Source organism: Choloepus didactylus (genome assembly GCF_015220235.1).
Source record: "Choloepus didactylus isolate mChoDid1 chromosome 11 unlocalized genomic scaffold, mChoDid1.pri SUPER_11_unloc1, whole genome shotgun sequence".
NCBI lineage: Eukaryota > Metazoa > Chordata > Mammalia > Pilosa > Megalonychidae > Choloepus > Choloepus didactylus.
This window is the reverse complement of record NW_023637577.1, coordinates 4,284,344-4,298,454: the sequence shown is the minus strand read 5'-3', so window position 1 is coordinate 4,298,454 and position 14,111 is coordinate 4,284,344. Positions and strand designations below refer to the sequence as shown.

At 48.6% G+C, this 14,111-nt stretch overlaps 1 protein-coding gene across 12 annotated transcripts in view; it reads left to right on the top strand.

The window, feature by feature from the left end:
• Positions 1-14,111, top strand: part of LOC119524375 (olfactory receptor 2T33-like) — an 84,839-nt gene that overhangs the window by 34,794 nt on the left and 35,934 nt on the right. For 7 of the 12 annotated variants that reach the window (XR_005214806.1, XM_037822997.1, XM_037822994.1 and 4 more), the window contains exon 2: positions 6,006-6,130. The exons of 1 other annotated variant lie outside the window; for it this stretch is intronic. Coding sequence is in view for 1 of the 11 variants with exons in the window: in XM_037823003.1 (XP_037678931.1) it covers positions 6,006-6,130; positions 6,345-6,461 (242 nt within the window). In the remaining 10 variants the exon portion in view is untranslated. Of the gene's footprint in view, positions 1-6,005; positions 6,131-6,344; positions 6,462-7,202; positions 8,871-14,111 lie in introns of all 12 variants that reach the window. 4 more of the 12 variants (XM_037823000.1, XM_037823003.1, XM_037822999.1 and 1 more) reach the window with 3 other exon arrangements.

The following is a 14,111-nucleotide window of genomic DNA, read 5'->3' as shown; positions in this document are numbered from 1 at the left end:
AATGTTCTGGAACAAGAAAGAGAGGACAATTGCACAGCATCATAATGTGCCTAAAGACACCGATACAGACACTTCAAAAGGGTAATAACATACATTTAATTTAAGGGTAATTTTAAAGGAAATATAAGCCAAGCCATATAAAAAATAAAATATGAAGAAAAAAGCAGCAAACTGGAAAGAAGATGCCCTCACAGGGGAAGGAAGGCTCCATTTCTTGGTCTGGCCCTGTCTGGAGCTGAGAAGTGGGAGCTGGATCTGGTGCCTGACCTGGCTCTACCATGGCAGGTGATGCTGGAGCCAGGTCTGTATCTGGCTGTCGTGTTGTCAGGCCTCCAGCTCTGAACCTGGTTCCAAATTGACATCTGGAGATGGAGCTGGCACAATTTCATTGGCTCTAGTATTGGTAAAGCAGGTGGCTCCAGCTCCAGAGTCTGCGCAAGAGTTGGAGCTGGTGGCAGCTCTGGATTTTCTAGTGTTGCTCACTCTGGTCCTGGTGCTGGAGCTGGAGATACTGCTGGCAAGGTGGCTGGGCCTGGAGCTGCAAGGGGCAGAATATTCACCAACACAATTGCCTTTCCAGGTGGCTTTCCAATGTCAGAAAATATCCCACTGCCCTTGAGAACCCAAACCCAAGAATGTACCCCAGGAAGCCTTCACAGACAGAGGACCCCCTGAGAAAAGGCTTGAGGCTCCTCTTTGCTCCTGCTCCAACCCCAGCCTCTAGGGGCTCCTCTTCCCTATGGGCTCTCAAGCACCCATCCCTGGTCCTCACCCTCTGGCTCTGCCTCAGTTGGCTCCAGGTCCTCATGCTGGACCTGTACATGATGGGCATGACCATGAAGCTCTGAGGCAGGCACACTGACCTTTTCATAGACCACCAGCACCTGATAGTCCTACAAATATGGTGTTCCGGTTTGCTAATGCTGCCTTTTCGCAAAACACCAGAAATGGATCGCTTTTATAAAGGGGGTTCAATTGGTTACAAAGTTACAGTCTTAAGGCCATAAAGTGTCCAAGGTAAGTCATCAACAATTGGGTACCTTCACTGGAGGATGGCCAATGGCGTCCGGAAAACCTCTGTTAGCTGGGAAGGCACGTGGCTGGTGTCTGCTCCAACGTTCTGGTTTCAAAATGGCTGTCTCCCAGGATGTCCCACTCTAGGCTGCAGTTTCTCAAAAATGTCACTCTTAGTTCCTCTTGGGGCATTTGTCCTCTCTTAGCTTCTCCAGAGCAAAAGTCTGCTTTCAAAGGGTGTCTCCAAAATGTTTCTCTATAAGCTGCAGCTCCTCTCTCAGCTCCTGTGTGTTCTTCAAAGTGTCCCTTTGGCTGTAGGAAGCTCGCTCCTTCTGTCTGAGTTTATACAGTGCTCTAGTAAACTAATCAAGGCCCATGCTGAATGCGTGGGGCCACACCTCCATGGAAATTATCTAATCAGAGTTATCACCTACAGTTGGGTGGGGCGCATCTCCATGGAAACACTCAGAGAATTCCAATCTAATCAACACTAATACATCTGCCCACACAAGATTGCATCAAAGATAATGGTGTTTTGGAGGACATAATACATTTAAACTGGCACATATGGGAAATGTGGAAATGTACCTTTGCAGGGGGCTTGGGATTGGAGGTGGGAAGGGAGTGGAGAGGAGTTCCACATTTCTCTGTGGTGGGACTGTGGGCCACTCCAGGAAAGCCCTGGGAGGGAGCCTGGGGGAGCCTCCAGGGTGGGGTCTTGGGACCTGGGTGTGGAGAAGGCTCTGCTCCAGCCTTTGTGGATGGTGTGGTGCAAATGCACCCTGATCAGGGAGGTGGTGTCCATGACCCCATTGTCCAGCTTGTCACTGATCTCCTGGATGTACCTCTACAACAAAAGTGCCTGGACCAGGCAAGGATGTGTCAAGGCTCTGCCTAGCCATTGCCAAGGGGGATGGCCCCACTTGAAGTTCTGCTCCCAAATGAGGCCCAGGACTCTTTTCTGCACAGACCCCTCACAGGAGGAAAGGAGATGACAGCTTGTGCTGGTTTGAATTATTATGTCCCCCAGAAAAAGCCATATTCTTTGATGCAATCTTGTGGGGCAGAAGTTTTAGTGCTGATTAGATTGGAATCCTTTGGGTGTTTCCATGGAGCTGTGACCCACCCAACTGTAGGTGATAACTCTGATGAGGTAATTTCCATGGAGGTGTGGCCCCAGCCATTCAGGGTAGGCTGTGATTACTGGAGCACTTTATATGCTCAGACAGAAGGGGTGAACTTGACACAGCCAAGAGGGACACTTTGAAGAAAGCACAGGAGCTGCAGATGAGAGACAGTTTGAAGATGGCTGTTGAAAGCAGACTCTTGCTCCGGAGAAGCTAAGAGAGGACAAATATCCCAAGTGCAACTAAGAGTGACATTTTTGAGGAACTGCAGCCTAGAGAGGAACATCCTGGGAGAAAGCCATTTTGAAACCAGAACTTTGGAGCAGCTAACAGAGGTTTTCCAATCATTGGCCATTCTCCAGTGGAGGTACCCGATTGTTGATATGTGTCTTAGTTTGCTAATGCTGCAGAATGCAAAACACCAGAGATGGATAGGCTTTTATAAAACGGGGGTTTATTTCGCTACACAGTTACAGTCTTAAGGCCACAAAGCATCCAAGGTAACACATCAGCAATCGGGTATGTTCACCGGAGGATGGCCAGTGGCGTCCGGAAAACCTCTGCTAGCTAGGAAGGCAGCCGGCGTCTGCTCCAAAGCTCTAGCCTCAAAATGGCTTTCTCCCAAGACGTTCCTCTCTAGCAAGCTTGCTCCTCTTCAAAACATTACTCACAGCTGCACTCACTGAGTCCCCTCTCTCTGAGTCAGCTCATTTATATGGCTCCACTGATCAAGGCCCACCACGAATGGGCGGGGCCACGCCTCCATAGGAACATCTCATCAAAATCATCACCCGCAGCTGGGTGGGGCACATTCCAAGCAAATCTAACCAGCACCAAAACGTCTGCCCCACAAGACCACAAAGATAATGGCATTTGGGAGACACAATACATTCAAACCGGCACAATATGTTACTGTTCTAGTTTGCTAATGCTGCTGGGATGCAAAACACCAGAGATGGATTGGTTTTTATAAAAAGGGGTTTATTTGGTTACACAGTTACAGTCTTAAAGCCATAAAGTGTCCAAGGTAACACATCAGCAATCAAGTACCTTCACTGGAGGATGGCCAATGGTGTCCAGAAAACCTCTGTTAGCTGGGAAGTCACGTGGCTGGTGTCTGCTCCAAAGTTCTGGTTTCAAAATGGCTTTCTCCCAGGATGTTCCTCTCTAGGCTGCAGTTCCTCAAAAATATCACTCTTAGTTGCACTTGGGATATTTGTCCTCTCTTAGCTTCTCCGGGGCAAGAGTCTGCCTTCAACAGCCATCTTCAAACTGTCTCTCATCTGCAGCAACTGTGCTTTGTTCAAAGTGTCCCTCTTGGCTGTAGCTCCTCTTCAAAACATCACTCACAGCTGCATTGAGATCCCTCTGCCTGTCGGCTCATTTATATAGCTCCACTGATCAAGGCCCACCCTGAATGGGTGGGGCCATGCCTCCATGAAAATATCTAATCAGAGTTACCACCTATAGTTGGGTGGGGCACATTCCATGGAAACACTCAAAGAATTCCAATCTAATCAGCACTAAAATGTCTGCCCTGCAAGATTGCATCAAAGATAATGGCGTTTGGGGGACATAGTACATTCAAACCGGCACAGTTACCTTGGACACTTTATGGCCTTGAGACTGTAACTATGTAACCAAATAAATCCCCTTTTATAAAAGCCAATCCATCTCTGGTGTTTTGCATTCTGGCAGCATTAGCAAACTAGAACACAGCTCTACAGCTGTAGATCATCCTGTGGGCAGACTCTTCCCCGGGGTCTCCCAGTCCTGCTCTGCTAGCCATCAGCTTGGAGGGAAATGACCAGTCCACTAGGCTTCCATCCCCAGCCACCTGCTCCTGCCCAGGGTCTCTGCCTGCTCATGGCCCTCCCCTGCACACACACAGTGGAACTGGGAGGTGTTGAGGCTGTCCACACAGGACCATAGTGGATGGCTTTGTCTGCAGTCCCCTGCCCTGTCCCCCCTGGGTTAACTTTGGTTTCTTCCTGATAAATGGCCAGAGACTTTGAGGGTGAGGACTGAGCCAAAGTCTGAAGATTCAAAAAAAGATTCTTGCTCCAGGAATTCCTGAGGCCAGAGCCTTGGCAAATAGGTAGACAGGAAGAAAATATCTTGGTCTCTTGAATGTATCTGCCTGAGTGAGCTGTTAGGAGGCCGTCTGAAATGAGAGTGCCTAGTTACCGAGGTTCGAATTTCTCTTGGGTTCTATCTCCAAGGAAGTGAGGTCACTTCCTGGGTCCCCTTCCCTATGTTCCAAACCTCGATATCACTCCAAAAACACCCCTCTCAGCTGTAAACTTGTCACCCTCCTCTTCCAGGTCATCTCCTTAACTATACCGAGTTTCACCAACCCCCCGCAAGGCATTGTGATATCAGGATCTAATTTGAGGAGACAGAGATGAATTCACACCTGGCTCTTTTTCTACCAACTGCATGACCCTGGACAAGTCTCTGTGCTTCTCAAGGGCCCCCAGGTCTCCCCTCCTGCACAAGGGGATCATTTGATCATGTATTCCAAGGGACATCAACAGGTGGATGTGTGACAATACCATTATAACTTGTGGGCTAGTGTCCCCTGTAGGCAATGTGTGAACACAGAGAATGAGGAATTACAAGATTGGGTGGGAAGCAGTATGGAATCACTCAAAACAGGGCTGAGTTCTGGCATTGTGATCTTGGGAAACTCCTCTCTGCCGCTTTATTTCCCAGTCCACACCATGAGAGACTAAATTCAATAAAAAGCAGATATCATCAGTATGTGTTTTAAAGACCTTTCAAATGCTTCCCATTATCTTCAGAATCAGATCCAAGTGTGACCTCTTAACCTATGTGGTGGGCAGCCTCCAAATGCCTTCCAAGGATCCCTGCCTCCTGGGGAACTCATTCTTGTTTGATCCCCCTCTCCTGGGTGTGGACTGGAGTTACTCTATTCCGAACAGAATATAACAAAGTGATGGGATGCTTCATTTTCACTTCAGCACTTGCCCTTTTTTCCCCCATATATATTTGTTTTCATGCTTTTTACCCGTCTCCCTTCCAGACTGTGAAATACTGGGGGCGGTGATGACAGGACATTTTGAGCACTGGACTCAAGGCCTAACATGGCACCTTTCACAGGGGCGTAGATGCTGAATGGAAAATGAGATGGTCACACAGGCCCCATACTCACCTCTGATAGGCTCAGCTTGCAGGAGGGTTGCTGATAATAGGAGGCACAAGTCTGAGGCAGGGGCAAGGGCTGGGTGACTTGCTCCTATGGCTCCACAAAGCCTGTAGTCTCAGCCAGGGAAGAGACTGCAACCCCTGGTAGTCAGTGCCAGTACTGCAGCCCCAGGCAGGAAAAATAACCCCAAATAAAACACTCACATTTGCTTGCTGTCATCCAGGCAGCAACTCTAGCTGCACAGCCCCATACAGCAAAGTGGCAGGACCTGAAGCCCTCTGGAGGATGTGAAGGACCTCAGGATTCCCCATCCTCTTTTTTGGCTCTACTGATGCTAGGTGCCAGTTCTCTCATGGGCATCCTCACCCCAGTCAGGGCAATGGTATTGACCCACCTCCAAAGGAGGACCTGGAGGCTCCCATGGGTCAGTCTTGTCCCCAGATCCCAGACTTGTGGTCCAGGGCTCAGCCATGCTCTGTGTCACCCCACCTTTAAGTCCAACAAGAATGCAAGACTTTCTCTGCTCATAAGGACCCTTAGGGAATAGAAAGCAATTTCCAGGGCCTCAGAGCAGAGCAGGCCATTGAGGGAGAACCAAGACCAAAGACACTTTTCCATGGCTGTGGAGCACTTGGGGACTTCACTCCAAGCACCCCAATTTGTATTGAGGGGACCTGTGGCCTTCTTTTCTGTAGCCTTCTTCCACACTATGGGCTCATCCAAGTTCCAGATTCCCAGAGAAGTGGAGACAGGACCCTGCTCAGTCCTCGTCAGACTGCTGTGAGGATGGACCCAGCATGCAGACCTCTGGGCATCCCAGGTAAGCCCCGCCCACCAGTCTGGCCCCTCCCCTCCCCATGCTGTGGTCTGTGGCCATGTTGCTGGGAGGCTGCAGTCCACAGCCCCATAGAAGGGCTGCCCCAACCCCTTCCACTTCCTTTGTTCTTATCATCTTGTCCAGTACCAGCTCCTCCTCTTCCCACCCTCCATTGTCCAGACCGCTCATTAGTCGTGGTGTTTGCCCACACTCCTAGGGATGTCAAGAAGAAAATGGCCTCATGGTGGCAGGAACATGCAGGGGTCCCCCGGGATTTAGGGGCTCTCATTTCCAACGCAAATCCCATGGGAGGGCTTGAGCCCTTGTCAAGGAGGTAAGAACCTTCCAGTCCTTTGGACTCTGCCCTGGGTCACTGCTTGCATCTCTCTTGCCCCAGTTTCCTAAATGCTCACTGAAGTGTTGGAAATGAATTGCATGAAGGCACACCCACCCTGGACAGGGTACCAGGCTTCCTGACACTGGGTGGAGTGTGGACAGGGCAGCAGATCAGAGGTGCTCATAAGCATACGGTTTTCAAGGCACAGGAAATGGGGACACCATGCTAGGCAACCAGGCTTATGCACTGAACTGGGCATGCACACAAGGCCTGCACGGAACAGAGGAGGATGCATGGATAGGACCCTGCATTGCCATGTGCACACACATTGCTCCAAGGCTCCACCTACTGCTTGAGCCACAGGGTCTCCCAGCATGCCATCGAACCTGCACTTCCCTGCTCTGTGACCATTCTTCCCAAGGCCATGGCAACCTCCCCAGCAATGCCAAGCAGGGCTGCAGGGCACTGGTCAAGTTGCAGGTGGAAAGCTTGGAGATGCAGGAGCCTCAGAATACACTACCTGCCCACCTGTCCCCACCTGCCATGGTCTCTTGCTCTGGTCTCTTGACCTTCCCTCCATAGTGTTGGTTGCAGGGCCTGCTCCATACATGGAGGGAAAAAGTCTGCCCCATCTCATTCCATGCCCACTTTGGAAGCAGTGCACAGAGAAGACAGAGATTATGAGACCACTAGTGATTTCAGAGCAACAGCTTGATTTGTCTGTGTTTTGCCTTAAAGGGATGTCTGAGAACCTGCAGCTATGGAGTTCCTTGCTCCAGCAAACCAGCAAATGCCAGGAGGATCCAGGTGGTAGAAAGGCCCCACAGATCTGAGGACCTGAACAGAAGCCTCAAACCCAAATGGCCCTTTGACTTCTGGAATGGTCTCCACCTCTCGGGGTGGGTGCAAATCAAATAACCAAAGCAATTCCATTTGCTCCCCTGTACCACTGCTGCATAGCTGCTGCAGGCTTTTGGAAGATTGATGGTTCAAACTATTGAATTTTCTCAGCTTGGCTATGAGCCAGCACTCCATTTCATGGATTCTCTCCTGGGAAGCAGGAAAGGAGATCAGTTTATTAGCAAAAATAGAGGATCTCCTCTGCTGCACTGCTCAAACAGCCCCAGAAAGGAATCTTTTCAAGAATGGAAATCAGGGCAATGCTGAACTGCTGCTCTAGGCAGCCTCTCTCCTGGAATGTGTCACAGGTGAATCAGGCCACAGTTCCTGGCCTGGAAGTTCAAAGGGATTTGTTCTGTCAGCATGCCTTTTGTAATGGGAGTGATGGACAAAGAGTCATCCCCTTCCTTGGGAGTCAAAAACCACCATCAAGAGTGTAAAGATCTGTAAGGCTTAGAAAATATGCAGGATGGTCCAGCCAACTGCTTCAAGGTAAACCTGGCCTTTGGATGTGACAATAATGAGAGCAGCAAAATGCAAAGGAGCACATGGTTAAATCTAAGTGAAAACAAATTGTCCCTTCTAAGATACTAGTACAAATATGTGAAAAATGAATTTCCACCTGGCCAAGACAAGAAATGCATGGATTTGTGGGGAGGGTGATGAGTGGAGGTCCAGAAGCCTTTAGAATTGAGATTTGGGCCATTCAGATGTAAAACTGTGGGAGGATGCCTGAGGAAGTCACTGGTGTGGGATTCGTGCCCTCCAGCCCATGCAATCTGCCTCAGGACCCTGAGCCAGAGGCCACACTGTACCTACTGTCACCTGCCCACTGTTCTGGCCTAGGTCACTGCCAGGAGGCCCCTGCAATTTCTGCAAAGATACACTGTAGATGACTCACTCCAGCAGCTCCTTCCCAATCTCCTGCATGGAACTCTGCAAACACAGTGCTCAGCAGCCTCACAGGAGGTGTCAGGAGGCTGCCTGGCCATTGCCACAGGGGGAGCACACCATGCTATCGCTGCAACTCAAATCAGGCAAAGACGGATGTTTGATGATGACAACATCTGTGCCCAGGATTAACATGTTGAATGAAGATGACTTTTGGGTCCAGGATTAACATGATGAATGATGGTTGCCTCACTGTCACCACTTTCCTTCCTGCCAGCCACCCACCTCCTGAGATGTGAACACAAAGAGCACAAGTTTTCAAACCCTGACATCGATGGTCCCATTCTTCATGCCTCCTGCACACTGAGAGGAGGAGGTTATGGGGCTGCCCAGGCAGTGTGACACTATTGGCATTTCCTGAATTTCTGAGCTTGCACCAGCTTCACTTACTTTTGGGAACCTCCTGGTCAATGGACAGCATCCTCGTGGTGGACAGTTGAACCAACATCTACATCGTCGCATAAAGTTCTCATTTCCAGGTTTTCTGAGACCAGATCTGTGAACACAACAAGAAAATATGTTCATCTCTTGAGTGGCTTTGGCTTATTGATCCGGGTAGGGGTCTTCTGTAGAGTGTCACTCCCTGGTTAGCAGGGTTCCACATTCTGTTGGGCTCTGTCTCCAAGGAAGTGAGGTCACCTCCTTGTGTCCCCTTAACTGAAACCTAACAGATAGGACCTCCATGCACACCCCTGAGGTCTCCTGACTGCATGTTCTCCTCAATCATGTCATCCTGTTAACTGGACAAAGTTTCCACAGCACATCCCTCCATACAGCTCCCTGGGAAGCTGTGATTGCCTACAGTGTCCATGACACAAGGACACAGGGCTCAATTCAGATGTGGCTGCTAATCCTTCTTATCAGTTTTGAGATCATGGTGTAGTCATTGTTACTCTCATTTCTCTCAGCATCTCCCCAGCCTCCCCAATCACACAATGGGGATCATTCTATTATTTACACCCTGGGTAGTCAAGTGTATGTGAGACAATAAGTTTAGAAACCATGGGCTTTTGTCAGACTAGCTAAGACATGAACAGAGCTGGAAGAATTATAAAGTGGGGCTCCCATAACATGGATACTGCATGCAACAGTGCTACATGCTGGCTGCCTGATCTTGTGGAAGCCAATTTCCACCTTGGTCTCATTTCTGGGTTGGCACCATGAAGGTGTTGAAATTAAATGGAATTCAAGTATGATCACTCTCTGTCATGAAACCTTCCAATAGCTTCCCATGATAATTAGAATGAGACCCAAATGACTCAATTGGGCTGAAGTTATGGATAGACTCATTGAAGCTGATGCCAGAGTCTGAGGTTTGTAGAAGACCCTGAGGAGGAGTGCTTTGCACACAGACTTGACAAATAAAACAGTGATGGGTGGGAGATGTGTAAATGAGTGAACATCAGTGAGGTGTTGGCTTTGAGACTGGCAAAGGCTTGACCTATTCCCAGTGAGAATAACGGATGCTGAGGGATTTCTTCGTGAGTAATTTTCTACTACATTCATTAAAGTGGTTGCTCCTTAATGACTAAAGCTTAAGAGACTACAAAACTTTGACCTGCCCTGGTAATACTGACACCTATGTTTATACAACCTGGCCACCTTATCCTCTAGGAGCAGGGGCTGAAGTCTCCCATCTTGGATTCTGTCCCATCCATGCCCAACATTGCTAACCTCTTTCTTTCAGGCACCAAACACAAGCCCAGGCCCTTTATGTCTTCCCACTGATGAGAGCAAAGTTGAGCTGGTAGAATGGAGCCAGGTATCAAAGTAGTTGATAAAAATAACAAGCCAAGATGAAAGAAACAGTCAAATCTTGAAGACAGTGGGGTGAGCCAGACACTAAATGGAAAAATTCTTGGGTTACCTCCTATTCCCTTTTCCCCATGGGAAGAGCTGGGTAGGTGTAAATCTGATGGATCAGTGCAGGGGAGGGGAGTCATCTACTGCTGATGGAATACTGGTCAAATCACTCTTGCCATTTTGCCTACTGGGGAGGGAAGAGGGTGAAGGACGTGGAGTGGACAAGAAATGAGTGCTGTTTTATATTTGAGAAAACATGTTTCAGGGTTCTCCTCTGTCCCATATGGAAGTCCCAGGTTTCCCAGGAGTGTTCGTGTTCTAGCCAGTTCCAGGGAGGACAGAAGGTATAATTCTCCTAACCCTGCCATCCCCATCCACTGGAAATGGTGAACTTTCCCCAGGACTGCAGGCAGAAATGAAATAAGCCCTGACACCTACCCTGTCATTGCGTCAGGCAGACAAAAGCACAGTTTGGGCTTCTGAAGTCCCTCTGGTTCAAGGCTCATGAGGCTCCCCTCCCACCTCCTCCATGGTAGGCTCTCACCTCCATCTGGAGCGGCTGACCAGCCAGTGGCCTCCCAGGGCTGAGAGTAAGGCCCATGAACATTTGGTATGTACTCAGGGAGGAAGAGACAAAAGTCCATAGTTCTCTCCTGCTGATGGCCTCTGCTTCCATTCACTTAGGCAACGTGAGGATAGTTTCTTAGGACATTTCCACTTAACCCGGTACCCCAGGAGGAACCAAAGTAGGTCCTCCAGACTCAGCCCCACACAAGATAGTGTGTTCGAAAGCCAGGCTGTCTGTATCTCCAAGGCCTGGCAGTGAGACTCTCAAGGTAGGAATCAAAGGAAACACCTTCTACATGAAAAAGGGCATATATGAAAAACCCACTGATAACATCATACCCAACGGTGAGAGACTGACTGTTTTCCCTCTTAGATCAAGAACAAGACAAGGATGCCCACTGTCACCACTGTAATTCAATATTGTGCTAGAAGTTGCAGCTAGAACAAATAGGCCAGAAAAAGAAATAAAAAGCATCCAAATTTGAAAGGAGAAGTAAAACTTTCACTATTTGCAGACAACAAAATCATATATTTAGAAAGCCCAGAAAAAAAATAACATAGCAAAGGTACTTTAGCTAATAAATATGTTCAGCAAAGTGACAGGATACAAGATCAATACACAAAAGTTGGTGGTGTCTCTATAGTCTAATAATGAGCTGAGGACATAATTAGGAAAAAATTCCATTTACAATACAAAATAAAAGAATCAAATATCTTGGCATAAACTTAAAGAATGTAAAAAATGTGTACACGACAATTGTAAAAAATTGTAACAGGAATCGAAGAACTGAAATAAATGGAAAGACATCCTGTGTTCATGGATTAGAAGGCTAACTGTCCTTAATATATCATTTCTACCTAAATTGATCTACAGATTCAATGCAATAATCACCAACATTCCAAGAGCCTGTTTTTAGAAATGGAAAAGCTAATTTTCAAATTCATTTGGATAGGCAAGGGGCCTCAACTAGCCATAAATAACATGGAAAAGAGGAATGAAGTGGGAGGCTGCACTCTTCCTGACACTAAAGTATTATAAAGACCCAGTTGTGAAAAATCAAGATAGATATATCAATCACTGGAATTGAATTGAGAATTCAAAAATAGATGTTCAGTTCTATGGTCAGTTGAGTCTGACGTGGCTTCCAATTCCATTCAAATGGGACAGAACAGTCTCTTCTCTGAATGGTGTTGGGAGAAGTGGGTGTCCATACACACAAGACTCAAAGAGGACTCCAGATTCACACCCTATAAAAAGGTTAACTCAAAAATGGATCAAAAGCCTAAATATAGGATCCAGTACCATAAAACTCCTGGAAGAAAATGTAGGGAAACATCTTCAAGTTATAGTCAGAGCACAAGCAATGAAAGAATATACAGATAATGGGACCTCCTCAAAACTGAATACTCTTGTGCTTCAAATAACCTTGTCAAAAGGGGGGAAGGGCAGAAGATACAATAAGAGAAAATATTTGGAAATCACACATCTATCTGTTAAGGGTTTGATATCCAGAATATATAAAGAAATCACACAACTCAACAAAATAAAGACAAACAACCCAATTAATGTATTGGCAAAAGACACGAAGAGACATTTTTCCAAAGAGGAAATACAACTGGTGACAACACATGAAAAGATGAAAGCAGGGACTTCCAGCATAATTTCTGGTGACATACATGACTCTAAACTTGCCCTTTCCTCCATATTTACTTCCACTTGAGCACCGGTAAATGTAATCAAAATAATGTGCTACTGCTCATCTATACATTTCCAAGCATTTAAGTTGGAACCAGATAAAAATCCTGCACATATTAAGCAATGGCTCCACAATATCTAGCCACATTCTAACTTCTGGTAACCTAGATCCTAGATTTTATGTCTATGAGTTTACATATTATAATTAATTCAGATTCATGAAATCATACAATATTTGTCATTCTGTTTGACTTTTTTCACTTAAAATATCCCTCATGTTCTGAGAGAGGCCTTGTGATCCAGAGCTCAGCTGAGGTCCCAGCATCTCCTTGGACATTATGCTTCAGCTGCCTGGGCTGGGAGTTGCGGCCTGAGTTTCTGGGTCTCATCAGCCAGAGGCATGGAGGGAAGTCACAGAGGGATGGTCTAATTTTGCTGTAACAACATGCTGCATTGTCCAGATGCTTCTTCCATGTGTGAAAGTAGGAGATGCAGGAACCTGGGATCGGGTCCCTGGCAGCATGCTGTGCACAGACAGACTAATTCCTCATGAACTGGCAGCCCTGGCATTGGTGATGGGTGGCTATTGGGGAAGTGAGATGCGGGTGACTGAGCTTGTACCTCGACTTACCAGGCCTGGGCCAGGGGACCTGATATCACCCCCTGGGGAGGGTAGTGGGTACGGGCGTTAGTGCCCTTTGCAGCCCCCCCGAGCCTGGGGAGCGAGGTCAAGGCAGCTCCCTTTTCCTCACCCAAAATGTCACGGGCAGGGGAGGCTTGCCGGAGGGAACCGCCTTTCTCCCAACCGCCCTTTCCCCACTTCCTTATCTTGCCCGCACACTCCCCTGTGCCAAGGCCACTCCTGCCACCGCCAGCGCGCATGCACTGTGGCCAGAACAACTCCCGCCCGCTGCAACGGCTCCTGCGTCCTCTCAGAACCAATCCTAGCCCCTCTCCCTTCAGTATTGCCATTTAAGGCTACTTCACCTCCTTTCCAGCCCTACCCTTCTTACCAGCCTATATAACCTGTAATCACCCCTAAATAAACGCTCTCTCTCTCTCTTTGGCGCATACTCCTACTGGATGAAGAGTGTTTTGTCCTTATCGCCGCCCTCCACACCTTGTACGCCTCCCGCCGAGGACCTGGCCAAGTCCTCCGCCTCGCCCTCGCCTCCGGGAAAGAGCCCCCGCCGCCGGTACCCTTTAAGCAGCCCCGAGAGCTGAGGGCTCCGCTACCGGCCGCCACTCCCCCCAGAAGCAGTAACCGCGACCGCAACTGGTGCCCCGTGTGAGGACGTCTCCACACAACAGTTCGGCAGGTCGCCCGCTCGCCCGGACGCCTCTCCAGCTTCCCGTTTCCTCGCCTGCAAGGTAAGGGCCGCCTCTCCTTCGCCGCTTCCGGAGCTGTGTGAGGTTCACCGCTCCGAAGCCGCTCCTCCCTTCCCCCACGCTCTCTTCGTCCTCTTGTATGCGCACTTCTATGACCCCCGTTCCTCCTAACGCTCTCCCTCTTCCCCTCCATTACTTTGCCGTGGTTCTTTGTATCTTTGTTTCCTCATTTGGCGCCGTGTGCCTCTTTGCAACCGCCCCCCCCCAACTGCTCCCGTTGCCAAAGGGCACTGCTTTCCGCTCTCGCCGTCTCCTTCGGCCTTGCGGCCACGGTTTATCTCATTCTCTCTGCTCGGTAAACAACCCCCCCTCCTCCCCCCTCAGCTATGGGTAATCGTCTA